The sequence below is a fragment of the Protomyctophum parallelum genome (assembly GCF_964188405.1).
Source record: "Protomyctophum parallelum genome assembly, chromosome: 2".
Taxonomy (NCBI): Eukaryota; Metazoa; Chordata; class Actinopteri; order Myctophiformes; family Myctophidae; genus Protomyctophum; species Protomyctophum parallelum.
Window position 1 is genome coordinate 31439608 of NC_139699.1, and position 27414 is coordinate 31467021.

Genomic DNA, 27414 nt, shown 5'->3' on the forward strand with positions numbered 1-27414 from the left:
TGTGTGTGTGTGTGTGTGTGTGTGTGTGTGTGTGTGTGTGTGTGTGCGTGTGTGTGTGTGTGTGTGTGTGTGTGTGTGCGTGCGTGCGTGCGTGCGTGTGTGTGTGTATGTGTGTGTGTGTGTCTGCCCACGGCGGGGCACTAGAATGGGTTGTGCTGAATATAAATCAGGTGACTGAACAGGCGGGGGCTTTCTTCCCAGACAAGCCCAGAGGATTGTGTCATGCCCACCCCTACATTACAAATACATATTGTACACATACACTCTCTACTACATTTGGCACACAACAAGGACCGCTTTTACTAGTCTGCCTTCAGAGGGACAACCCGAGCTGACATCTACATCAAGGGGAAAACAGGGAATCAGTGACTGCTTGGATCTAAATGAACCTCACGATTTGGACGTGATCTAGAATTTCAGCACATCACAGGACCTTGTCATTGGATTAACAGGACTTCATCTTCCATCAAGGAAGCGTAAAATCAGACATTGCTCTGTTTCTACAGGACACTGATGTGTTGGACTCTGCTCCCAAAACACACTTGAGAGAATCATAGTTCCATTCTTCTGTGTGTTTGCCGAAACTGGTGGTGATCTTTAGAGAAGAGGAGAGGAGGAGAGGGGCGAGCCATGTGGATCCCGACGCCCAGCATGACTGTCTCCCAGCGTGTGGTCCTGTACGGGACGTGTGCAGTGGCCGTGTTGAACTCTGTGGGTCTCCTGGTGCTCCTGGTCCAGCAGAACCAGCAGTGGGCTCGGTTGGAGCGGGCAGAGGCAAAGCTGGACGAGGTGGAGCAGAGCTCTGTGGTGGAGTTTCTCCAGGAGCTGCCAAGAGCAGGAGCCGGTGCACAGGGAGGCTCAGGTGGACAGTACCAGTACCAGTATTCCGGCAGGAACAAGAGGAGCGGGGAGGCAGAGCCGGGGCAGGAGCCCACTAAGCCGACCAAGCCGACCCTAGGGGAGGCACTGGGGACGACACTGGGGACGACACTGGGGACGACACAGGGGCCGACCCTGGGCGTGGAGGAAGAGGAGATGAGGCATGAGATGAAGAAGCATAGACACAGTCACAGTCATGGTCATCACAAGACGGAGGTTCAGGATGACATGCTGATGATGATGACCTACTCAATGGTGCCGGTGAGGAAGAAGAGACAGAGGCAGAGAGACAGAGGCAGAGAGAAAGAGAGAGATTAAAATCTCTATTCTGGGGGCGAACAGCAGATCTACAGGCTCACAAGCTTATAGATTGGCTATTTTTGTCGAAGCAATTTGGTGCCCCAAGTATAGAAGCCTGGGGCACCCCAGTAAACGAAATACCCTACTGTATATACTGTATAGGGTTCAAGTGGTTGAATAATGTATAATGGATTTGTATGGGTGTTAGTGAATGTGTTGGTGCATCAACAGTTTTCTTAAAGGATCACTTCACCACTTTTCAACCTATCTTCATAATAGGTCGTCACTAATATTCATGAAAAAATTGCACGATTTTTTTCTACTCAGTCTGTGTCTCATAGGACGGCTGTGGGCAGATTAGAAACCGTCTTCCAGTGACATCATCATTAGGCAGACTTTTTTTTAAACAAGATTTTCTTTACAAAAACATTTAGATTTTCATTATCGTGAGAACGATGGCTTTGCATTGCAACTTTCCAGGACTAGAAAGCCTGCAGTTTTTATTAGCTTGTATTCCCCATCGATGATGTCACTGGAAGACGGTTTCTGAACTGCCCACAGCCCTCCTATGAGACACAGACCGAGTAGAAGTGGTCCTTTAATAGTAATTTGAATAATGTTTGTAATATCTGGCAATGTGATGGATTATGGAACATAGCATGAATCTAATTCATAATCTAATTCTGACTCTTTCTTTTCAGATCAAACTGCTAATTGACATTTGCAACAGCACTAAGGGAGTCTGCATTGCTGGTATGTCACAGTCATACATGTATCCTTTAAACCACTGTTAGCCAAACAGTGGGTCGGGACCCAACTGTGGGTCGCGAAAGCATTGTTATGGTTATGTTATTATTGTTATGGGTCCCCTAAGTTTTTGTTTCCTACATTTGGTTTTTAATTATTATTATTTCAAAACATAAAAAAAAAAAACAGAGCCCTACTGTGCTATTCTGGGTGGATATCAAGACCTGTCATTTCTATCTCATTACCAACATAAAGCTATACAATATGGCATGGTTATCGCAAAAAGGAATATTCTGACCCTATTTTAATGCATGGCTAGCAGAATTGACCAACCTGCTGCAAATGGAAAAGATAAGATATGACGTTTCTCTTAAAACGACAGTAGCTATTTGACAGAATGTGGCAACCATTTTTTTCTCACCTATCATTAACAGGCTGAAGTATGTATGCATATGCCCATGAGTATTTTATTTTCTAAAACTCTTAACTGTTCTAAGTGTATTATTCTTAGTTTTCTCCTTTTTCTTTCCTTTGAATGGGGGGCTGGGGTTTGGGGAGGGTTTGTGTGTATATGTGATGAAGAAATGAAAGAAAAATCTAAGAAATTCTATAAATTAGAACAAATATTTAACAAGTAGTGGAAATAGCCAGTCTACAAGCTCACCACGCGGCATGAAGCCACACGTTGTGAGCTTGTAGATAGGTCACAGGTTGAAAAGTTTGGGAACCACTGCTTTAAACTATAACCATGTGGAAGTCTTCATTCTTAACTAGCCTGTTTATTCTCTTTCAGGACCCCCAGGGCCCCCTGGTGAGTATAATTATAATTATAATTTTACTTTCAATCTGGCATCCAATGGCATGTCATTAAAGGTAAAGAAATGTCAAAATAGATTTAAACAAACCGACCAACATTGACTAAAATAGCAGATATACAAGTTAGCAACGGGTCACGTCGCGATGAGATGTGAGCTTGTAGATCAGCTATTTTCACTATTCATTGTACAATGAACCATATAGGCCTTACTGTAAGTTGTTATTAACGGAGTTAAATGAACACAAGAACTTGACTTGTTTCTTTAATTTGTGAGGAAGTGACCCATGTCTCCATGTTGAATGTGTTCTCCACTGCCCTTGGCTATGAGTTCTTTTTGTGTTATTAGGGTTGCCTGGTCTTGATGCTAAGCCTGGGTACAATGGCAATGATGGCAGCCCAGGACAGGATGGACAGCCTGGGGTCGACGGCAAACGAGGTAAAAAAGGTAACAAGGGCACGACGGTCGGATTCAAAAACGTCTTCCCTCACAGTGCCTGTGCCTTGGGCAAAATTGGCCTTTTTCGGTTTTCTTTCTTTCTTTCCTTTTCTTCTTCTTCTTCTTCTTCTCTTTTTTCCTTTTAAGCAAAGTGGTACAATGCAACAGTCAAAGGGTTGAGTATGACCATAGGGTCAATACACCAAATGCACGCACTCTCACACTCGCATGTGCCCATTCACGCACAGACCTTCAAAACTAACTCCAGATTATGCATGGATCATGGATCATAATGATGGCAGATTTCAGCAGTAGTGTACAGCAACAAAGTACAGTTTAATTGAGTACTGTAATTCATTTGAGTATCTGTACTTTACTTGAGTAATTGAATTGCATTAAAATGTTGCACTTTTGACTACGACGTTTCTAGGATGGGACAAAAAACATTATGAAATAATAACTAAATTAAAATGGCAGTAGTATACAGCCACAATGTGATGCACTGTGAGCTTGTTTCTGGAAAATCTTAGACTTTTTTGGGGGAAATGATAATACAGTATAGCAATTGATATAAAAAAGTAAAAAACAGAAGACAGAGTGACTTTCACATACGTATTCAAGTACTTTGGGATGTTTGTAGACTACTGGATTTCAGTGGGTGTTGCTTCCTGGAACTCGGTCATCATTAATGAACTGGAAAGAGGGGGTTGAAAGGTCTTTCTTTCCTACTCGGCTACTAGGCTAATGTTATTCATGATGACTGTGGTTTTGGGCATCAGCTGAATGAAGTGAAACTGCCTTTTCTGATCCGCTCTTCTCCCACATCCATTATGCTGCTCATGAGTGCATGGCATGTTTCACCAATCACTCAATGGAATGATTCATTGTTCTCACACCATGCTAATTTCACTGCATGTCTAAATGCACAAATACTCAAATAAAAATGGTGACCTCCTGCTCCGTCCCATCCCATCCTCCAGGTGAGAAAGGAGAACGAGGAGAGAAAGGAGATCCAGGACCTACAGGTGCTCAAGGAGAGAAAGCACAGCCATCCAATGATGTTATTCTGGAGGGCAAGTAGACCTATATGAATTAATTAATCCAAGAGTAAAAATTTACCTATAGACAAATTCAGAAACGGGTCTCATGGTCGCAGCTTACATATTTCCTGTAGGCGGACATAGCTGCGGGTTTAAACCCTCACCAGGCGCACCTCTTCTACTACAGTGAACGGTAGAGTGACTGATGTTAGTCTGCCTCAAACGTTACTCTTTTACCTGCTTTTTACTAACACTAACATTACAAAGATGCCCAGAACATCGAGATGAACCTGTGTAGTTTATGGCAGCTCCAACAGTAGTGGCAACATTCCAACAAAAATGCTGAGACCAGAGCCATTGAGTAATGGTTGAGACGAAGCAGTGAAAGGTCCTGAAAGATACATAACGTCAGTCTTACCCAATATCCAATCTTTCTGTTTTATGAACACAAGGCTGCCGTACTTTATACCTCATACTTTATGAGGTATAAAGTACGGCAGCCTGGTTTGTCCGACTACAGGAAATACGTAAGCTGCGACCATGAGACCCGTTTCTGAATTCGTCTATATACGGGTACATTTTTGACATTCTCACTCTCACGAGTTAAATTAACACTCTTCATTAAATTGTGATAACATGCCCTCTCATAGGAGAATCAGAACTGTGGCCACACAGATATGTGAAGTGTGAAATCATATTTCAGAATCCTACTGTATATAGTAGGAGTGCAGAGGGCTGCCCATTCTAACAAATGTTTTTGTCTTTTTCATACTGCTTTTGATGTTGATTTGTTGTCTGTTGTTTTTTAACCTGGCTCTGTGCAGCATTTGGGAACATTGGGAATATTTTGAAAGGTGCTATAAATCAAATTCATTATCATAAATAGAAATCTAAAACTAAAGGAGAATGTAGTTATCATTAGATCTTCTTTGCAGGTCCTCCGGGTCCTCCAGGTGCCCCTGGGTCCGCGGGCCCTCCTGGACCCCCTGGTCCACAGGGACCACCCAGGAACAGGAGCCACAAAGGTCATCTTCATGCTGCCCAGACCCTGGGTGAGACTCTATCATTAATTAGCTGTATAACACACAGGCCAGCGATTCTCAACGTGTGGGCCGCAAGTATAGTACAAGTGGCCGTGGGACCCCAAATAATTTGCTAAATCATACTCCCATACTACAATTCTAACAATGTCTGTCTGTCTGTCAGAAACACCGCATTATCTCCTCATTGCCTGCACCAATCGCTCCCACTTTTCACACAGGCATATGGAGGTCTTAACGGCGCCCTTTTTTCGATTTGACACATTAATTATTAATAATGAATTTATTAGTGAATTAAAAACGCACCGGTACCCCCTACGGCCACAAGGGGGGGGGGGGGAAATATCTCACAACGGGTAAGGCCTAGTACTAATAATGTATTGATAATACATCAATATAAAAACTTTTCATTGTGATAAATAACTTACAGACTTACAGTATATTCGCTGAAAATGCACATGGCCCACCCGTCCGTCAAACCACTTAACACGACGGAAATAGCTGCTGTATTAAGAGGCCAGATATAGTTAAGATTTTCAAGTGGGCCCGGATCCAGAAAAGGTTGTGAACCGCAGGCTACATTAGTTCAACATAGAGTATACACTTTATGGTTTTCAAATAGTGTTGGTTGGCCAGTCCATGAGTTATCACCCACACATCTCATGTTTCAGGGCCATCACACGCTATTCCAAACGATGGAACTTCATCTGGAAAGGAGCTTGGGAAGCTACGAGATAATCCAGCAAAGAAGAACGGTATGATTTTCCCCCTCACATCAAAAAAAGTTTGAGAATGTTTATGTAAAGCATTGTTTCTCAACGTGGAGTTTGGGGCCTGCCCATGCATTGCCACACTGAGTAGACCCATACAGGTTTAGACAGTTTAGAATGTAGCCTACAAATGGAAATGTTTGGTTCCATTTGTACGTTCTCAGAGTTACAGACCCACAAGGGCCCATTTGGACACCCTGGTGGTCTCTGGACCCGATGCTGACAACGAGTAATGTAAAGAACCAATGCTGGGCATGCTGTCTATCATCTGCTCCTCAGAGTGCCTCATCAAGTCCCTGATCAACCCCAGGAATGTGGCCAAGATGGAGAGCACGTTTGGCACGTGGATGAGAGACACTGCTTTGCTGAACGATGAGCATGTGTGGGTCGCGGAACACTTCTCTGGTACGTTGGTCACATCACATGATGTAGTTAAACAGTGTGCTACACCCAGTGGTGTAAAGTAACTACTTAAGAACAATCTTGATATATATATTTTTTACTTTACTGGAGTACTTTTGCTTGGTAAAAGATGCATTTATATAGGCCTAGTGATTTTATCCACAGCACTACTCTACTTTTGGTACCAATACTTTGGTACTTTTACTCAGGTGCATTTTTTATTCTGGACATGTACTTGTAACTACATTACAGTGTATTGAATTGATACTTTTACTTAAGTAAAACATGTGAGTACTTTTCCACCACTGCAATCTGTGACACTACACTACATTGTGTCAGTATATGACCGTGGGTCCAGGACCATAGTACAGTGCTGTTAATACAGTATACCTTCAGCCCTTGCTTGAACTTTGATAGTCACACACAGTCACCCCATCAGCTGAGCAGACCACTAACTGATTTCCTCTTTCGTCTGCAGGTCGTATTTTGAAAGAGTACAAAAGTCTTGCCTCCTTCCAGAACGGTAGCAGCAACCTTGTGGATGCAAGGAAGTTCTATCAGGGTTGCGGCCACACGGTTCACAATGGCTCTTTCTACTATCACATCGCTGGCACCTCCAATATTGCCAAGTAAGACATCATCACTTTAATGAAATGGGTAACAAAGACGGAATGCTGTGCTATAGTCGTAGCACCAGCAGCCTCAGCCTGTTACTCTGAACAATTCTCTGTTCTTTTCATCAGCACAAAGACAGCCTGAACATTCTGAGCATTTCTGTTTCCAGATTTGATCTGCAGTCCAGAAGGCTCAGCACCCTCTTCATAGACAATGCCTTGTACAGCAACCTCGCCTACCTGCTCCAGAACTCCAAGACCTACTTCAAACTGGCGGTGGATGAGAACGGCCTGTGGCTGATCTTTGCCTCCAACGTGGATGACAGCGTGATGGTGGCTCAGTTGGACCAGAAGACCTTCTCCGTCACGTCCTACATTAACACCACCTACCCCCGCACCAAGGCCGGCAACGCCTTCATTGCTTGCGGGGTTCTGTACATCACTGACACCAAGGACACCAGAGTAACCTTTGCTTTTGACCTCCTGAAGGACAAACCTGTCAATGTGACCTTTGACTTGAGGTCGCCTGGCGGAGTGTTGTCCATGCTTTCCTACAGCCCCAAGGACAGACTCCTGTATGTGTGGGACCACGGCTATGTCAAACTGTATGTAGTGCACTTCCACTCCGACGACTGAGCAGTCACTATTCAATGAGTGGACAGTACGCTTACTGACAGTGGCAATTTATTTTTGTTTTGCCCCGTGTCAGATTTAAGTCTCGACATCGAGCCGACATTCGTTCACAGAATTAGTATTTATGAAATTCCCTCTATATATCTTTCCTTTTTAAAGACTGAAAAGGTGGTATTTGCCTGCATATACAGTAGACCATTTTCATTGGCAGAAGACATAATCAATCAATACAGGCATATTGCAATATCATTTAATTATTAGTTCTCACCTCAAAAGGTAGCCATTAGTGCTGTATTTATTTCCTCTTCCCACTGTAGACAAGGGAATTACTACAGTAGGTTCAGAAGTTTTATCTGGCTGTTATCGTTTATAACGTATCTGAACTTACTCTTCCCGTCTCAAGGTCTCTTTATTAGCCATTGTATATTATGCTCTCATTCCCTGTAATTGCATGCCAATGTTTGATTTATTGCATGGATGTGAGATGTTTTAATCATTTAGAAAATCCCAACACCTGCTCAATACAGTATATGACGCCTGGTTTTCAGATGCAGCAGCAAGGCCATTGGTACATTGTACCCCGATGAAATAAAAATGTATTCTTTATAAATGTAAGACTCAGATTGTGGAGTCCTCTCCCACACCTCCAGACTCCGTTATATTTCCCCAATGAAGTTCGCTATTGCATTACAGACAGCAGGCACCAGTAAACTGTTCAAGTCTGTGTTACAAATGTGTAACCAAATGGAACCATAGGTTTACATTTGTACACCCTCTCAGTTACAATTGTATAAATATAACACTGAGGATGAGTACTGTGTAGGAGCACTGGTAAAACACTTGATACAGATAGTAAACATGGACAGAAATAGGGACAGAAACACAAATCTCTTTAATAAATACCATACATACACTTAACAAAAAAGGTACAACTAATCCAGCTGGTATGATACAAACCAAAAAATAAAGAAAATGCTTTTATGTTTGTACAAGCTGTTGTGGTATTTCATATATATATATTTATATACTTTATATATTAAAACTATTTCAGACTTTTTACTATGAGGCCAAATAAAGCCAGACATTCATTTGTATATAACAGTTTCTTCTTTGTCAGCCTATTCATTTGAAATAAACTTTTGTACTATAGTGTCTCCAGATTCTGAGTGCAAATATCTATTCCTTATGGATGAAAAGTCAAAACAACTAGTGAGGTAACACAAACATACAGTATAACATGTTGCACTATTCTCCCATTCAGATACAGTAAGACCCCTTACATTCCTAACGTAAAAGGCAATAAGTTAAAACATAAATATCAATCGTTTTACAAAGGAAACAACAACAAACATGTAAATAATTTAAATAATAATAAAAAAAAAAGAAAAAGGAGAACGAGAGAGAAAAAAAAAATATCTTGTGCAAAACCAGAAGTGTACCTTTGTGTTTCTGCTTGGGGGGTGGGAGGACTTTAGGGATTGGACCAGACAAATGGGAGACATTGAAACCACAGTCACAGGAGTAAACACATCATCTTCCAAACAGGAATGTTCTAGCAGTGAGTCTGCCTCACAAACAGGCATTTGAGGGCAGGTGGGCGGGCAGGCGTACAGATGGCAGAGACAGCAGAGTGAGAACACACACGCACGCACACAGAGGACCAGATCAGGCCAGCTCGAGCCGTACCAGGTTACAGGTCAGAGTGTTTGACAGGGCAGCCAGTGAAACAAGGGGTCACTACAGGAGCAATGCACCATCAACTCTTCCATAAGGGCAGAGACAAGCCAGGAGGCGTGTGTGGGACTGGGGGGACCCATTGAAACAAAATGCAGATTCCAACAACTCCATTCACACTGGAAACCACTGACTTAATAACAAACCACAGTGCTGGTTAAAAGTAGATGCTAAGAGATTTCAGCTGTGGGCACAAAATGACGACAGTTACACACTTTAAAATCTTTGCTTGAGCACTTTTACAGAGCACTATCAATAGACCTGTGATTGCACCGCGTAACGAGAACAGGACATGCATAGCTTCCCTATGGACACACTCTACGAGTAGAGATTTTAATCAATAAAATTACAATAAATCTAGCTTCCTTTTTTAAAAACCAAGTATGATACCTTTTGCTTGAGACCCATTGCTTTCAGGCTTTGGAAAATTAAAATATCTGCAACTCCCACCTGCCGCTCTGGCTACGGTTTGCGATTGAACGGTAAAAACGCGTTCGGGGCAAACCGTGCACGCTTTGAGAGGCTGTGGGAAAAAAGCACGGTTATCCCTCAACCAACCTTCCTTCCTTCCTTCCGCCCCTTCCAGTTAAAACCAATTCTTTATGTCTAGCAAATGTTACATAAATGCCTTCGTGTTCTCACTCTCCCTCATGTTATTATGACCCTTAGCATTGGAAGCACGCATTACAGGATGTCAAACAGGTGGCTGGGGAGGTTGTAGCGGTCGGGGAGGACGCGCATCTTCAGCGTGCCGTCCGCTCCGCAGGTGAAGATGCGGTTGCCAGGCCGAGTCTCCGCCTGCATGACTCCGGCACCGATGTTGCGAAATATCGACTGCTTGGCGTGTTCCGTGCTGAAGGAGTGCATGAGGCTCTGACCGGCCACCTTCCACACCTGGAGGGGAGAGATAATTGCGCATGAAAGCGGGAAAATTTTTGGTCTATCATCATACGATGGTGTCCTATGCCAGAATTAGCCGATATAAAAGTTTCCAACGTGTAATTTTGTGATGCTTTGTGATGCTTGTATATCGCCTCTTTCCAGCACGGGACACACAATGTTTGCATCTTTGGTTAATGTGTCTAGCGGTGAGCGACGAGCGGCTCGCAGGTCACCTTCATGTTGCCCTCGGCCGAGCCGGTGACGAAGAAGTCTTCGGAGGCGTCCAGGGCCATGGCCTTGATGGCGGAGTCGTGGGCCTGGAAGGTGTGGAGCAGCTGCCTCTGGCGGATGTCGAACACGCACACAAATCCCTTCCTGCCTCCAGTGATCAACAGCTGCTGTCTGGGAGCGTACTGCAGCACAGTGGCCCCGTTCTCATGGCAAGGGAAGGCTGACGGTACAACGGTACAATGTGAAACATGGTAGAATGTTGCTTAAATAATGATAGTAAAAATAAAATAGTACATGTGAAACATGGTTGAATGTTTCTTAAATGATGATAGGAAAATAAATGGTGTGCTGGGAAATTGGCCAGGGTCACTTTGATGCATTTTCTACTTTCTACTTGTGTTCACACATATTGTAAAACGCTAAATGCAGTTGTCAAAGTGCAATTCTGATTCCACTTTGACATTCAGTCAAATATTTCCATTGTTGTCTTTTGAGTAAAGTGAAGTGAGTGCCATGCGGTTTATTGGGTTGTGGGGGACAAGGAGGTGGTGGTAGCAGAGACATACAGAAAAATAAAATCAATAAATACATTTACACAATTACAACATACTGAGTATGAGGTTCGAGTTTCAGAACATGTGAACATGCGATTGAGACAAACTCATTTCTTACCGTGGACCATGCTGTTGCCGGGCGAAACAAGAGTATCCCACAGGCATACATTTCTGTGGAGGAAGCAAATCAACAAATTGTGTTAATTAATTAAACAATAATGCCAAGAGATGAAAACACAAACGCACAAGATGACCCCCTGAAACATAGCATCCCTATTGTGGGGGGAGCATTTGACAACATAGCACATTTACAAGCTCACAACAAGGCATGTTACAACTCATTGTGGTCTTGTAGATCCGGTATTTTCGGGTTAAAGAGATTTGGTATAGAGGGAAAAAGAGCCGATCAAGCAAGCACAGAGACATCATTGAAGTAATTAGTTTTACACACACACACACACACACACACACACACACACACACACACACACACACACACACACACACACACACACACACACACACACACACACACACACACACACACACACACACACACACACACACACACACACACACACACACACACACACACACAGTTCCTTTCCCCTTCATCAGGCGCCCCGGCTGGCCAGGGGGAGGTACCTGTGAGGGTACCTACCCTAGGGGACACGGGGAGAACATGCAAACTCCACACAGAAAAGCCCTTTCGCCAACCCCGCCTCGGGTATGGGCACTGTTCTGGAGGAGAGAAGAATCGAACCCAGGACCTTCTAGCTGTGAGGCGACAGCACTATCTGTGCCACTGTGCACCCCTAAATATAAAAGGTTGAAGTGGTTAATTCGCTGACCTGCTGTCATTGGACTGTCCGGCTGTGGCGATGAGGCTTGAAGACGTGATGAAGGCGAAGTCACCGCAGGTCTTAGTGTGGCACTGCCAACTCTGATGTCAGGGATGAGCGTGTAGAGGGGGAGAGCAGGTTAACGGATAAAACCACTGACAATGCCCTTTTATGGCACGCCTTCTTGTCAATGATTTTTAAATTCAAATGGATCTGGTCATTGTTAATTGAATCACTTTTATTTAAAATGTTCAGACAGACCCTTTTGAGTCCTCTTCCACTAGACAATTATCCTTGTGGGAATAGTGCCCATAGTGCCCAGTGTGGCAACATGCACAAGACCTCCTGATTTAATCATCCTCATACTGGCTAGAAGTTCAAGATCCAATAATATAATCACTTGTGTTTCCAGCCACGTGGGGTATATGTTTCAATGTCCTTGTGGTTTGACATAAATTGGCAATACTACTGGACAGCTAAAACAGCTCCATTCGTAGAGATTACTGTGACTATCCTAATTACCTTAAAGGACAACTTAAGTTTTCAACCAAGGTTCATGTTTTAGGTTCTTATTAGAGAAAGTAAAAGAAAGTAACATTTTTGACAGGCGGGCGTGGGCATTCGAACATGCGGTTAAATATGTATTTTCTTTTTACAAAATGTTATAGCGATTTTTTTCAATATAATTTACTACAGTCCTACTAGACCCCATAAAATTGCATCTGGCCACAAAAGATCACGGGATGTATTGAATGTGAAGGGGGAGGTGACAAAAAATTTCCTGGGCTCTAGTAGGACTCACTATAGTAAATAACAATAAAGAAATCGCTATAACATTTTGTAGATAAGTCAGCCAACCCAGAAGGCTCAAACAACACAAGGCATAACTGGATACTGTACACACTACAAACTCTTGATGATGAATTGCTGCTAAATGTAATGATATTTGTATTTCATTTTTTCCAAATAAACTACTTGCCTATTCATTGTTTATTTCCTTGTATTTATCTTATTTTGATTTGGCATGACATATATATATATTTATCCCTGTGTTATTGTTACCATTTTGTTATTTTCAATGATACATTAATGATCCACAGAGGCGCTGTTGTACTACACCTAAAGTCACATGACTATTGTCAGCACAGCTGTCTCCTGTTTATGATTATCACATGTCGTTTGATTGGTTGTCGACACCTTTCAAAATGTATTCAGTGATTTGTCAGACCGTCTTGAATTAAGCCTGAGGAAGGTTTCACGACTGAAACATTGCTCTCCTAAATACAAAGAATCTCTTGAACCAGCAAGTGGCTATTCCCTCCTACCTATATCACCTACACACCTGCTTGGAAACAAAATAGGTGTGGAAGTCTCTTCTTTACATTTAAAATGTTTTAAATTATACAATACTGTAGGGCGTAAGTGGCTAACTTTCGAGAGGACTTCTTACAGGAGAGTTACAGTACATGAACCCTCAGCATTATGACAGCATGTATGCTCTCACCAGATAAGGTTTTGGGTTGGAGGAGGTCTGGTTAACCTGCCATAGACTCAGGAATCCTTCTCCATCTGCAACTCCACACTGCAAGCAAGGATAAGAATAATAAAACTTTATTTGTATAACACCTTTCATGACATGAAATGCAGCTCAAAGTGCTTTACAGAGCAATGGAAAAATAAAGAAAAGCAAGGCAAAGACATTAAAAAACAAGCAGTAATGCAATACAGTGAGGACATGAATAACAAAAAATAAAAGATCAATTAAAAGCAATGTTGTAGAAGTGGGTCTTGAGCTGTGCTTTAAAAATGTCTACAGAGGCTGCCTGACGAAGGTACAGTGGGAGCTTGTTCCATGCCGTCGGCCCGTAGAAGCAAAAAGCTGCTTCCCCGTATTTTTTAGTTGCCATTTTTTTAGGCAAAGCGAGCAGGCCAGCAGTGGAAGACCTTAGGGGGCGGTTTGGGACATATTTAGGCAGGCAGTCATGTAGGTAGGAAGGTGTGAGACCATTGAGAGCTTTATACACAAGTAAAATAATTTTAAAATCAATCCTAAAAACAACCGGAAGCCAGTGCAGTGAAGCCAAAACTGGATAAGGAAGACAGAGAGAAGCATGCCGACAAGTTAGGACAGCCATGACGGATAGACAAAACATGGCTGGTGAGTGGTGCACATGCATCTTACAGTATGTACCTTATTGCCTTGGGAGTTGAAGTAGAGGCGGGTGACCCTGGCATTGCCCGCTTGTCTGAAGCAAATGAGCTGCTGCGGTCGGTTCCACTCGAACATCCTCACACTGCCGTCCTGAGCGCCAGTCATGTCTGACAGAGACACAGGCGAGACAGAGAAGCCCCGTTTAAACTCTCACATGCGTCACATCGTATCGTTTGACATGCACCTGTGCACTCACTGGGAGAAAAACTTCCGTCACTTACAATACTGATATATGGGGTGGGATGTCATTCTCTTCACATTATTGAGGTTCCTCTTCATGATCTGAAAAACAAAACAAAGAACATTAATTAATCTGAGAATTCTGATTGAAAACATATTCCAGCAGCCTAAGCCTTTTCAGAGCACTTTTCCATGCACAATCTTAAATTTCAAAGAAAGAAAAGAAAGATTATGCAGCAATTCTTAACATTGTATGTTTTATCTGTTATTTTGTAAGAGATTTGGGTGTATGTTGAACAAATTATGTCACGGCTCTCATTTTCTTATTTCCCCGTTTCTGGTGGTTGCAGCAATTTTCTAGCATGCTTATTTTCTTCTTATTATTTACAAAAAAAAAAAAAACATAATTATGCTCTATGCCAGGGGTGCCCAAAAGGTAGATCGCGATCTACCAGTAGATCACAAAGGCTGTGCAGGTAGATCACATGACATGCCCCTAAAGAATATTTAATTCGTTTTTTTTGGCATCTGCCACTTGAATTAATTAAGTTGACTTGATTGATTGACTGACATAAAAAAGTGCCTGTCAGCTCAAACCCCTTTGTTTTCAAGAGTGTTGTTGCGCACAAATGTCGGTATATTACAAATGAAATACAAAAAAACTCTACCTATTCCATTTCTCCCCTTGCTTTTGTCTTAAATATAATGCCAGCGCCGCGCTATTCCAAAGCCATTTTCAGCAATGGTATTATAATGTTTTCAGTGAGTAGATCTTGTTGAGCTGGTCATTTTGAAAGTAGCTCTCATGTCAAAAAAGAGTGGGCACCCCTGCTCTATGCTATATGCTCTGGTCTAGAAAGCACGGTGCTGACACCAGGGAGAGTGACACCATTTTTACATAATCGCCTAATTGCAATTATTAACCCATCTGCTGTCTCCTGGTGGACGCAGAGCCAACTGCAGACTGCCGAGCCGTTTGTACTGTAACACACGCTGGACTCACATCCTGTTTGGGCAGCCATCTTAGATGCTAAATAAATAGCGTCAATGCTAGAGAGCTAAAATGAAGCCATCCTTGCTCTAGAAAATGCCAATGTTCCCATCTAGACCACCGGATAATCAGCCAAGACCTCCGAACATTGTGCGTTTTATCCAAACCATGGAGAGCTCCGTAAATTTCGAGTTATTCAGCTTTTTAGTCAGCCTGTATAAAAGGGAGGTGAACGGCTGCACAATCCGGTCTAGGATCACTAAAGTCAAGGTCAAGCAAAATAAATAAATAAATAAATAAAATAAAAAAATCAGCGATCCAGTTTCATATCAATAATAAAGCTCGTCACGCCAGAAGCAGTTGCCGGTTGGATTCCAACTGGTGGAACCTTCCATCAGAAGCAGTACATTTGTTAAGGCCATAGGTTTTCATGTTGAAAAATGTTTTTTTTTTTTTTTTTTTCATTGTATATTATTAAAGTTATTTGCCATATCTGTCCTGTGCAATTCTTTATTACAACCGATTTTTTATTTATTCATACGTTCCAATGCCACACAGTTAAATCGTCATACGCAATTATTTATGTGACGGCAACTAAAATGTGTAACCGTGACAGCCCTACTAGAGACACGTTATCGCACCAATGTGTACATTATAAAACCATCCTTCTTCATTACAAACGGATGGATAATGACGTTATTGGAGATAATCCTCCAGGCTCAGATTCGTCGACAGTGGTTTGTGTGTGTAGTGCTCTGGGACAGGAAGAACTGTTTGTCTACCTTGGGGTTGCTGGCTATAGGAGACTATCAGTGTTTATGCAGCGCTATCTATTCAACACAAACACACTCCCAGTCTACACACATTCAGCTGAGAGGCTGTTTAGTCCTTGGCCCGAGGCAGATAGATGGCTATTAACCCATTTTGACGTGGGAACGATTCTATAAATGTCTTCTAAATCCTGACAGTTTTCTGAAAAAGCTATGTTTCTATGTCAGTCGTTATTCGATTTTTCAAAAATAGCAGACCTACAAGCTCGTAGCGCGCCACTCGGTGGCGCGCTATGAGCTTGTAGATCTGCTATTTTTCAATAGCTAAAGCATAACATAATGATGCAAGATGGCGGACGGGTGTGAGTAGGCTGTAGAGAGGCTCCTGCTCGGGAAATTGGGAAACCTTTGGTGTTTCTTGTGATATGCGAATTATAGTTCATGTTGCATTACTAAAAGAATCATGCTGACCTTTTACCAGATCATTGTTTGAACAAACAGACTATTCGCATGCCTTGAATGAAACGACTCCACGCAATGGCGGAGTAGGCCGTCTACCAAACAATTCTAACAATGACAACTGCACAAACCCGCAACCAAAAAGACAAAAAAGACCAAAAAGGCATGGAGCGACTACAAGAACTGATGGAGCAAGTGGCTGAATCAAATAAACATCTTGCGGAGCAGGTTGCTATACTATCGGTAAAGGTTGACAAAATAGACCTGCTTGCGGGAAAGATTGATACGATGGAGAAAAAGATTGGCTGCTTGGGCAATACAATGGAGAAGGCAGAGGCAGACCTGCACGACCAAGGCGTTGAACTCAACCATCATGACAAAAGAATTAAACACTTGGAATCTAAACTTGAAGACGCAATGAACGAGATTGATAGTTTAGAGAACCACTCGAGGCGCAACAACATTTTATTGTTTAATGTGCCAGAGAAAAGTGAAAACGCCAACATGATATCATATTTAGCAACCCTGCTCTCTGATAAACTCGAAATACATATTCAGGAGAGCGACTTCCAGGCAGCACACCGCGTTGGCGTAGAGAAGCAGACGGGCAAACCACGGAGGATCATCTTCAAAATGTTCACGTTCCAAAAGAAGTTGGATATACTGAAAGCAGCGAACTCAGCCGAAATCAAACTCGATGACCAGCTGCTGAAGCTCAAACCCGACAAGTCGGCAAGACTGAGACGCCGCGAACAAGAATACTGGCCTCTAAGACAACCGCTCCATGAGAAGGGATTCAAAACCAAAATGCGACATCCAGGAATTCTACAGGTGTCGATCGGCTCGGAAATGTTCACGTTCAGGGATCCAGACACAGCCAAGAGGGAAATGAAAAAGAAATTCCCAGACCTGAAAGTTGTATGACAGTAGTCTAAAGCCGTAACACTGCGTGCAAATTATTATATGGCACCGAGCGTTACACCGAAATCAACGCCTGACTGCTCCCAAGGTGGTAAGCCCATGTTTTCATTTTTTTTTTTTACTGTCTGATTAATAAACTATAAGCGAGTGGGCTTGCGACACAATTCATCCACCTGAGACTCTATGGATATCCCCGCGGCCCATATCCCCCCTCACACACATTATACACAAACACACACACACATCCATCTCATTCACTTCATTCGTCGCACTTGACTTGACGTTGTGTGTGCTCCATTTATGGATTAAAATGAGGATGGGAACATAATCCTAAAGAAAACACTTGACGACGGGTTATATAGACATCCACTAAACAACCTGCTATTAGCCCCTTGTTTTATTGCTTTCTTTTTTGTACTTTTCATCTAGCCGCTGTCTCTCTCTGAGACAGGCGGCGCACGTTGCGCGAATGCATGAACCCTTTACTTTAATTATAATTTATTTGTTTCGTTTTCGCCCATACGCAATTTAAAATGACCACAACAATTTAAAATTGAAGAGTTGTCTACCTATTTTCTACTCCTAATGGTGTTATTTTGTTTGTCTGTTTTTGTTTGCTGGTTTATAATTAGTTAGTTTGGTGCACTTATATCATGTCGATCAATGCAACGACGATTGCGCTAAGGATCGAGCAAATTATTTGATTTATCATGATCTATTATTTATTTGAATGATTCAAGCCTATACTTTCTAGCTAAACTGTTTGTTTTTCCCTTAGTCTTCTCTTTTCTTGCGCATAAGGCCTACGAGTTCAGCTATTCTCTCAAGCTGTGCGTTTTGGCCAGGGAGTGAGTGTAACCAAAATAATGGATCCGTTTGGATTTACATTACGCTTTCAGAGTTACATATAATTTAAATCAATACACCTGTGTGCAGAGTATATCGAAACTTATATTTGTGTCCCTCGATTTGACTTTCTTTCTTTTAAGGATAATTAAAAGTAATGTCCATCACTTTAAACCCACATGAGATGAGTAAATGCTACTTACCCTTTAGTCATTATTTCTCTCACTTGAGTGATCCTGGCTTGTTAATATTAAAAATGTTTAAAAAATAACGAGAGCTCTGGTATGTGAACAAACTAGAGCTCCAAAATGTGAACTTGGGAAAACTGAATTTAGGCCATATTTGATGGTGGCCCTGACGCCTGGTTTCATTATGTTTTGGGTTTACAGGCTACTTTTAAGTTCTACTTCTTTAATTATTTCGTATTTGCTTCTTAGTGTTGTGTCTAGCTAATATTAGAAGGAAGAAAAAAAAAAGAAAAAAGAATTGAATCAAATATAAAATTGATCTGCAACCACAGGCATATTAAGCACACCACCTGCCATAGGCACATTAGATATTAAGCTCAGGGTTTCTCTCCCCCTTCCCGGGTACTGAGGCATAGCCCCTTAGAATGATTAGTGTTATTATGGTGTTACTTGACATCATTAATTACTGTATGTCTGCGTGTCTATGTTGTGTAATTTGTTTAGTGTTTTTGTTTAGTGTTTTGTTTAGTTTTTTGTTTGCTATTACTCACTACCCCAATGTTGTCTTGTATTTAAATTCATTTAATTCAAAGTGGTATTCTGATAAAGATGAATGTAAATATCACAGTTGTGTGCATCCTCAGGTGGGCATTGACCCTTACACATCATATTTCACCAGAGGTAATCGTAATGACAGGCCCCATTTATTTAATGCAGCTGCAAGATTTAAGCTAAACCTACTCCAAGTACTATGTCTAAATTAAATATAATATCTTGGAATGTAAGAGGCTTGGGTCACCCTATTAAACGTAAAACAGTTCTAACACATCTTAAAAAACACAAAGCCTCTATAGCACTATTACAAGAAACTCATATGACTTCAATAGAGCACTTAAAACTCAAACACGGCTGGGTTGGGCAAGTTTTCTCCTCCTCTTTTAAGTCTAATAGTAGAGGAGTCGCCATCCTTATTGACAAGCAGATTCCTTTCATATTTGAAAACCAAATACTTGATTCAGAGGGAAGATATATTCTAATTACTGGTTCCGTGTGTGGTCAACATATGACACTATTAAACGTATATGCTCCTAATGAGGACTGTCCTGAGTTCATGGCTGAAATGATCACGCTGTTTAGCTATCATTGTAAAGGTGTGGGCCTAATTGCAGGAGATCTCAATCTCCTAATGGATCCGATGGTTGATAAGGCCCCACCTACACTGGTGAGATCAAGATCCTCTGCAGTCCTGAAGGGTCTGTGTGAGGAGGTTGGCCTCATTGATGTATGGAGGGAATTTAACCCCAACTCTAGAAATTATACCTTTTTTTCCAACCCACACAAATCCTATTCAAGATTAGATTACTTCTTGATCCCATGTGGCATGGCCCACTCGGTATCAAAATGTGATATAGGACAGATTGTCATCTCAGACCACGCCCCTATCTTTCTTGACATTACACTAACACAACCCAAGCCGGTGTCTAAGAGCTGGAAGTTTAATACCTCCCTCCTAACTGATAGCGAGTTTGATTCATACTTTAAAAAAGTCGTCTCCGACTTTTTTAATGAGAACAAGCATTCGGAAGTGACTGCAGCTATGTTATGGGACGCTGCAAAAGCTACTTTTCGTGGCTATATAATTTCATATGCTTCATTTAAAAAAAGGGAGTCCAAAAAGGCCAGAACCGAACTAGAGAACCAATTAAAACAGCTGGAAACAATTCATAGACATACACCTTCAGATCCAAACTGGAAGGCGCTATCAGCAGTCAAAGCTAAATTGGAGCTTGATTATGTCAATGACACCAAAAAACTATTATTATTTTCAAGACAAAAACACTATGAATTCAATAATAGAATTGGAAAATTGTTGTCATATCAACTTAAAAAAGAACATACAGAACGCCAAATTAAAGCAATTAGGACACAGAATCAGGAAATTTCATATGACCCAGAGGTGATTAATGACACATTTTTTACCTTCTTTAATAATCTATATCAAGCACATATCTCTCCAACTAGTGAAAGTATTGACTCCTTTTTACAAGCGGCTAAGCTACCTAAAGTATCTGCTGAGGATCGTACACAGTTAAATGCCCCAGTCACAACCGAAGAGACTCATGACACTATTAAGGCTATGTCTGTTGGGAAAAGTCCTGGCCTTGACGGATTTCCAGTTGAATTTTATTTACATTTCTGGTCCGAACTGCAACCACTTTTCATGCCTATGGTAAAAGATTTTGTTGACTGTAATATTATTCCTGGCTCCATGAAAGAGGCAGCTATTACCCTTATCAAAAAAAAAGATAAAGATATGCACGACTGTTCATCCTACAGGCCAATTTCACTTCTTAATACCGACTATAAAATTGTCGCCAAGCTGCTGGCTAAACGGTTGGATTCTGTTCTCCCATTATTGATAGAAAATGACCAGACAGGCTTCGTTAAAGGCCGGCATGGCGCAGACAACATACGCCGACTGGTAAATATAATTGATTATGCTGGTAAAAATGGAGACGAATCTGCAATTATATCGCTGGACGGAGAAAAGGCTTTTGATGTTGTAGATTGGAGCTTCCTCCTCTCCACCCTTGCGCATTTTGATCTTGGCTCTAAGTTCATTAGCTGTATAAAAACACTATATACCTCACCAACCGCACAAGTTTTTACAAACGGCCTGCTCTCAAAGAAAATTAATTTAGCAAGAGGAACGAGGCAAGGTTGTCCTTTATCTGGAGCTCTGTACGCGCTTGTAGCCGAATCCTTCGCCCAAACAATCCGGTTAAATCCTAATATTAAAGGCATACAAGCTGGCAACTTAGAACACAAGATCTCGCTATATGCCGATGATACTCTGCTATTTATATCTAACTTAGACCAATCAATTCCTAATTTAATGTCAGTAATTAACTTGTATGGCTCTCTTTCCGGTTATAAAATTAACCTAACCAAATCTACTCTCTGTCCACTTACTCAGATAGATGACGAAAAACTTAACACCTTATCCCCCTTTAAACAGACAAAAGAAGGATTTACTTATCTCGGTGTTTTCATCTCTCCCATACTGGACAATCTATATACCTGTAATTATACACCTCTAGTACAAAAGCTGAAAGATGACATGGACTTATGGACCAACCTACCTCTAACACTTATAGGTCGAATTAATGTAGTTAAAATGAACCTGTTGCCAAGATTAAATTATCTATTTCAGTCATTACCATGTCCAATTCCACCCTTATTCTTTGCTAATTTAAACACTAATATCTCTAGATTTCTCTGGAACCATAAAAAAGTACGAATCTCTCTGGCCACATTGTGTAAACCTTATAACGAAGGCGGTTTAGCTCTCCCAAATCTTGAATTATACTATTGGTCTGCTCAAATTAAACGAATGGCTGAATGGTTTCAGGAGTCTGATGATTCCCTGTGGAAAACAATAGAATCCCATCTCAGTCACCCAATTCCACTTAAATCTCTCCCTTTTATAAATGCGAGTCTGTCAGAGCTCAACAAATCTTTCGTTGTTAACGGCATCTTATCAATGTGGCCAAAGTGTAAGAAATACTGTAAAATTCAAAAGAGTTTATCTGTCCTTTCACCTGTTTCTCATAACCCAGATTTACCGGCGAGTCTAAGTGAGATTGGTTTGCAAAGGTGGACTAATAAAGGTGTTAACAATTTGGGCTGTCTACTCAGCAGTACAAACATTAAGTCCTTTTCGGAGCTGAAGGACGAATTCGGTCTACCTTCCACAAACTTATTCCAGTACTTACAAGTAAGACACTTTTTACAATCTTTGCTTAAGAAAAATATTTTTAGATCTCACATAGACGAGATAGAACAATGGATCATTAACACCCAATCTATGTTAAAATTCACTTCAAAGATTTATAAAACCCTTAATGGTAGAGTGACATCGTCCTTCCAGCCTCTGAAAAGGATATGGGAAACAGATTTAAATGTTGTAATTGATCAGGAAACATGGACAACAATATGTGCAAAAGTAAATCTATCTTCACTTACTCCTAGAATCCTAGAACATAATTACAAGTTTATTTTCAAAACATACTTAACCCCTGTTTGTCTAAACAAAATGTCTAGGGAGAACTCTCCCCTGTGTAATAGATGTAAACTGCATTTGGGTACCTACCCGCATATGTTCTGGTTTTGTCCAAAAATCAAACCATTTTGGCAAATACTTCATGATCAAATTGAAAAAATCCTTAAAGTAAAATTGAGAAAATCTCCCCTGTTATACCTGTTGGGGGCAGACCCAAATGTAAAGTTGAGATCTGCTCACAGGAAATTATTTGATCTATTTAGATTCTTGGCAAAGAAATGTATCTTAATTTTGTGGAAGACAGATGAAATACCCTCAGAACATATGTGGATGGCCCAAATAATGTCACTACTACCACTGGAGAGACTCAAGTATGAAACACAAAATAAGGCAGATGTATTTGTAGAGGTATGGACCCCCTTTTTGAATCATATTGAAGAGCGCATAAATCCTGTGTAGGATGGAACCCACCTTAACGTGCACACATGCAGTATACAACCCATGTACCACTTGGAAACTATTATTTATTATTTATTATTTTTTCTATTCTTTCTCTGTTTCTTCATTGTTGTTTTCATGTAAGTAACTGTCTTGTATGTAAGTCTACTGTGCTGTCCTTGTGTCCATGTAAAGAAAACCCTCAAAATAAATAATATAAAAAAAAAAGCATAACATAATGCCAACACCAAAAGGGGTTCCCGCCTAAAATGGGTTAAAATGCACACTTGCAACTGTGCAACTGGACGCATAAGAAAGTCCAAGTCTAGGGCTAACTGCTTTCTAATTGTAGATCAAAAACATGTCCTTATCGCCATACCTTTTTTATTATCCGAAATGAAATAAATGTAGACAGTATAATGCTAACCATGTTATATGCAGGATCAACCACAGAATACATAAGCATAGAACCATTTGTTATGGTTGTGTGGTCTCAAGGCTCACTACCAAAGCTCCCGTTCCCCCTGTTGGCAAATACTTGAAACTACCGGTACATGATTCTTATTGACACTGGGAACTAGCCGTCAGTATTGGAAAAAATTACTTTTTACTTCAGTAAAAGTATCAATACCGCAATATAAAAAATCTAAAAGATCTTGTAGATCGGCCATTTTTTTATGGTCTAATAGGGCTGAAGTGGGCAATGAATTGTTTTGCAATAATTAAAATCAATAAAGTAAGAAGTTTTCAAATAATTGTAGTGGAGTAAAAGTACAATATTTCCTTTTGATATGTAGTGGAGTAGAAGTATTGGAAATTGCAATTAGAAATACTCAAGTAAAGTACAAATGCCTCAAATTGTACTTACTGTAGGTACCATATTTAAGTAAATGTACTTTGTTACTTTCCACCACTGTGTATGACTGTACTACATACCACACTGGCTCCCATGCTGGTCTGCCCACTGCCCAGCCAGGGCATGGAGGAGGCGACGGGCATCTGTTGCTGGGCAAAGGCTGCAGGGTTACTAGCCTGGGCGATGTTGGTCTGAGACGAACGGTAATCTACATCATCAGAGCTGGAAAACACAACATGAAGATGGTCAACAGTCTTCTATCTACATCATCAGAGCTGTAAAACACAAGATGAAGATGGTCAACAGTCTTCCATCTACATCATCAGAGCTGTAAAACACAATATGAAGATGGTCAACAGTCTTCCCGAGTAGTTTAGGCATATAGATCGATGTCCGGCGGAAACCTTGTATCTCCATTATTCATCTTTTATGTTTTTTCATAAATTGAAAGTCCTATTTTATACTTTATGGCATCTTGGAATTTAGCTATTTCTGCAAGGTTTTAATACATTTCTTAGACTTTTCACCTGCAATGTCCAAAATAGGGATACCAAGATGAAAGTGGTTAAATATGTATGTTTTTTGTTATGTTTAACCAATGATAAGTATTAACAAAAGCTTGTGACTAATTAATAGCTATATTGGATGCTATGGAAGTAACACAGGTTCTTCCTTCTATTTCCTGAACAGCAGCGGTTTAGGACATAAAATAAGGTTCCGGCCCGACAGTGACAATAGCCCAGAATGTATGGAGGTTTTTCATGAGTCTGACCAGCGGGATTCCTTGTCAAAGTCCTCTCCTATCCAGGTGTAGGGCTGGGCGGCCACCAGCGTGGACACGTCCACCTCCTGGACGTCATGGGTGGATGCCAGCACGATCTCATTGGAGTTGGCCTAGTGAGAGAGAACCGAGGGAGACAGCGTGAAGTTAAGCATGGCGGTGACAGTTCTCATTGGAGTTGGCCTAGTGAGAAAGAACCGAGGGAGGGAGACAGCGTGAAGTTAAGCATGGACAGTTCCGCAGGCAGCAAAGGAAAAATAAAAAGTCATGCTGCGGCATCCTGGTAACAGTTTCCCAAACAGTGGATCGGGATCGATTTGTGGGTCACGGGCCATTTTTTATGGGTCACGACTAGAGTAAAATCTAATTTTATTTCCTTACATTTGAAAACAAATGTTTGTTTAATAAAAATAATAAAACAAACAAATCTAGGAAATTTCACAATTAAATAAAAATAATTTGTGACGCTTACCTTGTTAATGGCAAAGGCCATGATTATATCGGACTCCTTGTGGATGATTTTAGCCTTTCCTCCTGGGTAGCCCAGATCAGCCTCCACCTGGAAGACACATTATGACCAAATTGTTGCTCATATGCAAAATGTGACCACTGACATGATACAGTGCACAGTGAACACACAGCCCGCCAGCCTTCTACACAGCCCCAACACAGTGAAGCATGCAGGTTAGTAGGTCTATGTGCCACATGTCTGAGCGCAGATCACATTTACACGGTGGATTAGTGGATTTTGGCTCGAACATCTGGCCAGGAAAAAGTGAGTGAGAAACACAGCTGGTGCGTGAGACTGTTACTGAAGTGGAAGGGGCGAGGCCAGGTGAGCTGAAAAATCAAGTGCTTCAGTGATACACACCCCCCCCCCCTGATTAGATTTAAGAGATCTTAGTGATTGAGTTGAATTCTGCCAAACGGATGAGGCAGGTGAACAGTATGAATTGGAGCAGTCACTATCAGACCATACTGGAGAAAAAAACTTGAGACCAAACTTGTTGTACGACCATAACGCCGTTTTCTTTTTGTTATAAACAGGTCATATAAGACAAAAGTATACATTTGCCACTATACTGCCAATTTATACTAAACCAGACCTACACATCCACATACTGTATTTGACACATAATAAATATGTGCACAGAAAAAGAAAATCCATAAAGAATCTTAAATGGTCTCATTCATCCAAGATCGGCCGTGTAGTGACTCCTCCAGAGAGACAGAGAGACTGACAGACGGGCGCCCAGAGCCAGGGCCAGAACGGAGGATGAGGGATATTACCTTGTTCGGACAGAGCGCTCCTGCAAGCCTATTTGGCCTTAGATGGTCCATATGGATCTCTACAGACTACAGAACACACACAAAAGCAATGTGGACGCAGAACACAGGGACACAGCACGACACACATGCACAAAAACAAACACAAAACGGGGAACGAAAAGGAAAAAAATGACAAGGGTTGATAGGATCTTTGATGAACACACACACAAGTGGGGGTGTAAGGAAATGGCGATCTCTAGCATGGGGCTATTGTGGTGTGGGGTGCAGGGTGAATAGAACAGTAACCATTGGTTTTGCTACTGAACGTACTGTAGGTACTATAGATTTACAGATTGACAAATAGTTCTAAATTGTTGTAGACATTACATGCTAGCCATGAGATGTCTCATGGTAAATGATAATGATAAATGGCATAATTTGGGGGAGTTCAGGAAATAACAAAAATATATGGTACATGCATTTTGTTCTGATCAGATATGAATTCAGAACATGCAACAACCTCAATGTGAACTCAGGTTATTCCCCAGGGGCCTATACTTGGTCCCCAACCCCCCCCCCCCCCCCCCCCCCCCCTACACCAGATCGCTTTGCTAAAAATTAAGATTTTAACACGCAAACAAGCCATTGCATGAGCTTGTAGAGCTGCTGAAATGTTCTGTGCCTATTATTATGCCATGCCCAGGATTGGGATGCTAAGGGTTTGTGTGTTTAACATGATGTGTTGCGCTCAATGTTTAGAATGCAGGTTAGGGATTATATCTTTGAACATTGTCAATTTATGACATTATAGTGTCATGACACCGGACTGAGAAAACTCATTTCGGCCGATTGCATTCGCTACCTTATTCTTTCGGTCATAACCCACACTTCATGACAATAGGTCATAGCAAGAACGAATATTGCTTTGGAGACGGAGAGCTTTGCCTTCTGGCTCAACAGTGCGGTGCAGCGAGTGCAATACCGCCCCTGCTTCATCACGTGGCCAGACTGTTGCCTCCAACAATTTTCAAATGCTTCTGGTCATACAGCCTGGAGCATGGAAGCTCTGATCATGAACAAACAATAAAGCGGATGTGAAGCCTCCTCCCCACTTCTGTTTAGCAGAAATTGTTTTGTTTTTTTAAATTCAATGTAAAGATATTTTTAAATGAATTTTCGTCAACGGAAATGAACAGATGCCAGCTTCCGTGTTGGGATTTCAGGAGGGGTAGTTCCAAACTCTATAGCATTCTGAGATTGTGGAATAGTCTGCCTTCCCGAGACTATCATCAGGCCAAATCAATAATCAACATCATCATCCAGACAGGCCATCTGTCAGAAGAGATGCTCTCTCAGCTTGCTGACCTCACACTGCTTTCTTTTCTTGGTGAAGATGTAGCGAATCAGCGTCTCCTGAAGAATTTCCTGTTTCACCAAGAAATGCCAAAGACGTCGGGCTGGGAAGGAGAGGTGGTTCTTTGTTCTGGAATAGAACAAAAACAAATAAATACAAACCACA

The 27414-nt window shown here is 41.4% G+C and overlaps 2 protein-coding genes across 4 annotated transcripts in view; one reads left to right on the forward strand and one right to left on the reverse strand.

The window, feature by feature from the left end:
* Positions 1–265: 265 nt before the first annotated feature.
* gldn (gliomedin) lies at positions 266–8832 on the forward strand. 2 transcript variants are annotated; one of them, XM_083759801.1, is made up of 10 exons: positions 266–1140; positions 1881–1932; positions 2720–2737; positions 3090–3188; positions 4160–4252; positions 5155–5271; positions 5931–6014; positions 6309–6434; positions 6910–7060; positions 7216–8832. In XM_083759801.1, exons 1-10 carry the CDS (start codon positions 631–633, stop codon positions 7679–7681), a joined length of 1716 nt encoding a protein of 571 aa, XP_083615927.1. In that variant the 5' UTR covers positions 266–630; the 3' UTR covers positions 7682–8832. The 2 variants fall into 2 exon arrangements, with proteins under 2 accessions (XP_083615927.1, XP_083615928.1); XM_083759802.1 differs by having other exon boundaries at positions 3090–3179.
* Positions 8548–27414, reverse strand: part of dmxl2 (Dmx-like 2) — a 66643-nt gene continuing 47776 nt past the window's right edge. Inside the window, exons 44-55 of one of the 2 annotated variants that reach the window (XM_083759799.1) lie at positions 27261–27378; positions 25917–25982; positions 25099–25185; positions 24618–24739; positions 23926–24067; positions 14355–14415; positions 14113–14240; positions 13426–13503; positions 11931–12022; positions 11198–11250; positions 10528–10745; positions 8548–10306 (exon numbers count right to left, since the gene is read on the reverse strand). In XM_083759799.1, coding sequence (XP_083615925.1) covers positions 10097–10306; positions 10528–10745; positions 11198–11250; positions 11931–12022; positions 13426–13503; positions 14113–14240; positions 14355–14415; positions 23926–24067; positions 24618–24739; positions 25099–25185; positions 25917–25982; positions 27261–27378 — 1375 coding nt within the window. In that variant the 3' untranslated portion in view covers positions 8548–10096. The remainder of the gene's footprint in view (positions 10307–10527; positions 10746–11197; positions 11251–11930; positions 12023–13425; positions 13504–14112; positions 14241–14354; positions 14416–23925; positions 24068–24617; positions 24740–25098; positions 25186–25916; positions 25983–27260; positions 27379–27414) is intronic. The other variant, XM_083759800.1, reaches the window with a different exon arrangement.

Excerpts from the sequence above, each read along its gene's own strand:
- gldn (XM_083759801.1), top strand. The coding sequence starts at position 631 with ATGTGGATCCCGACGCCCAGCATGACTGTCTCCCAGCGTGTGGTCCTG. Across the intron at positions 4,253-5,154 it reads CAATGATGTTATTCTGGAGG|GTCCTCCGGGTCCTCCAGGT; the intron begins GCAAGTAGACCT and ends TCTTCTTTGCAG. Across the intron at positions 6,015-6,308 it reads TAATCCAGCAAAGAAGAACG|AGTGCCTCATCAAGTCCCTG; the intron begins GTATGATTTTCC and ends TCTGCTCCTCAG.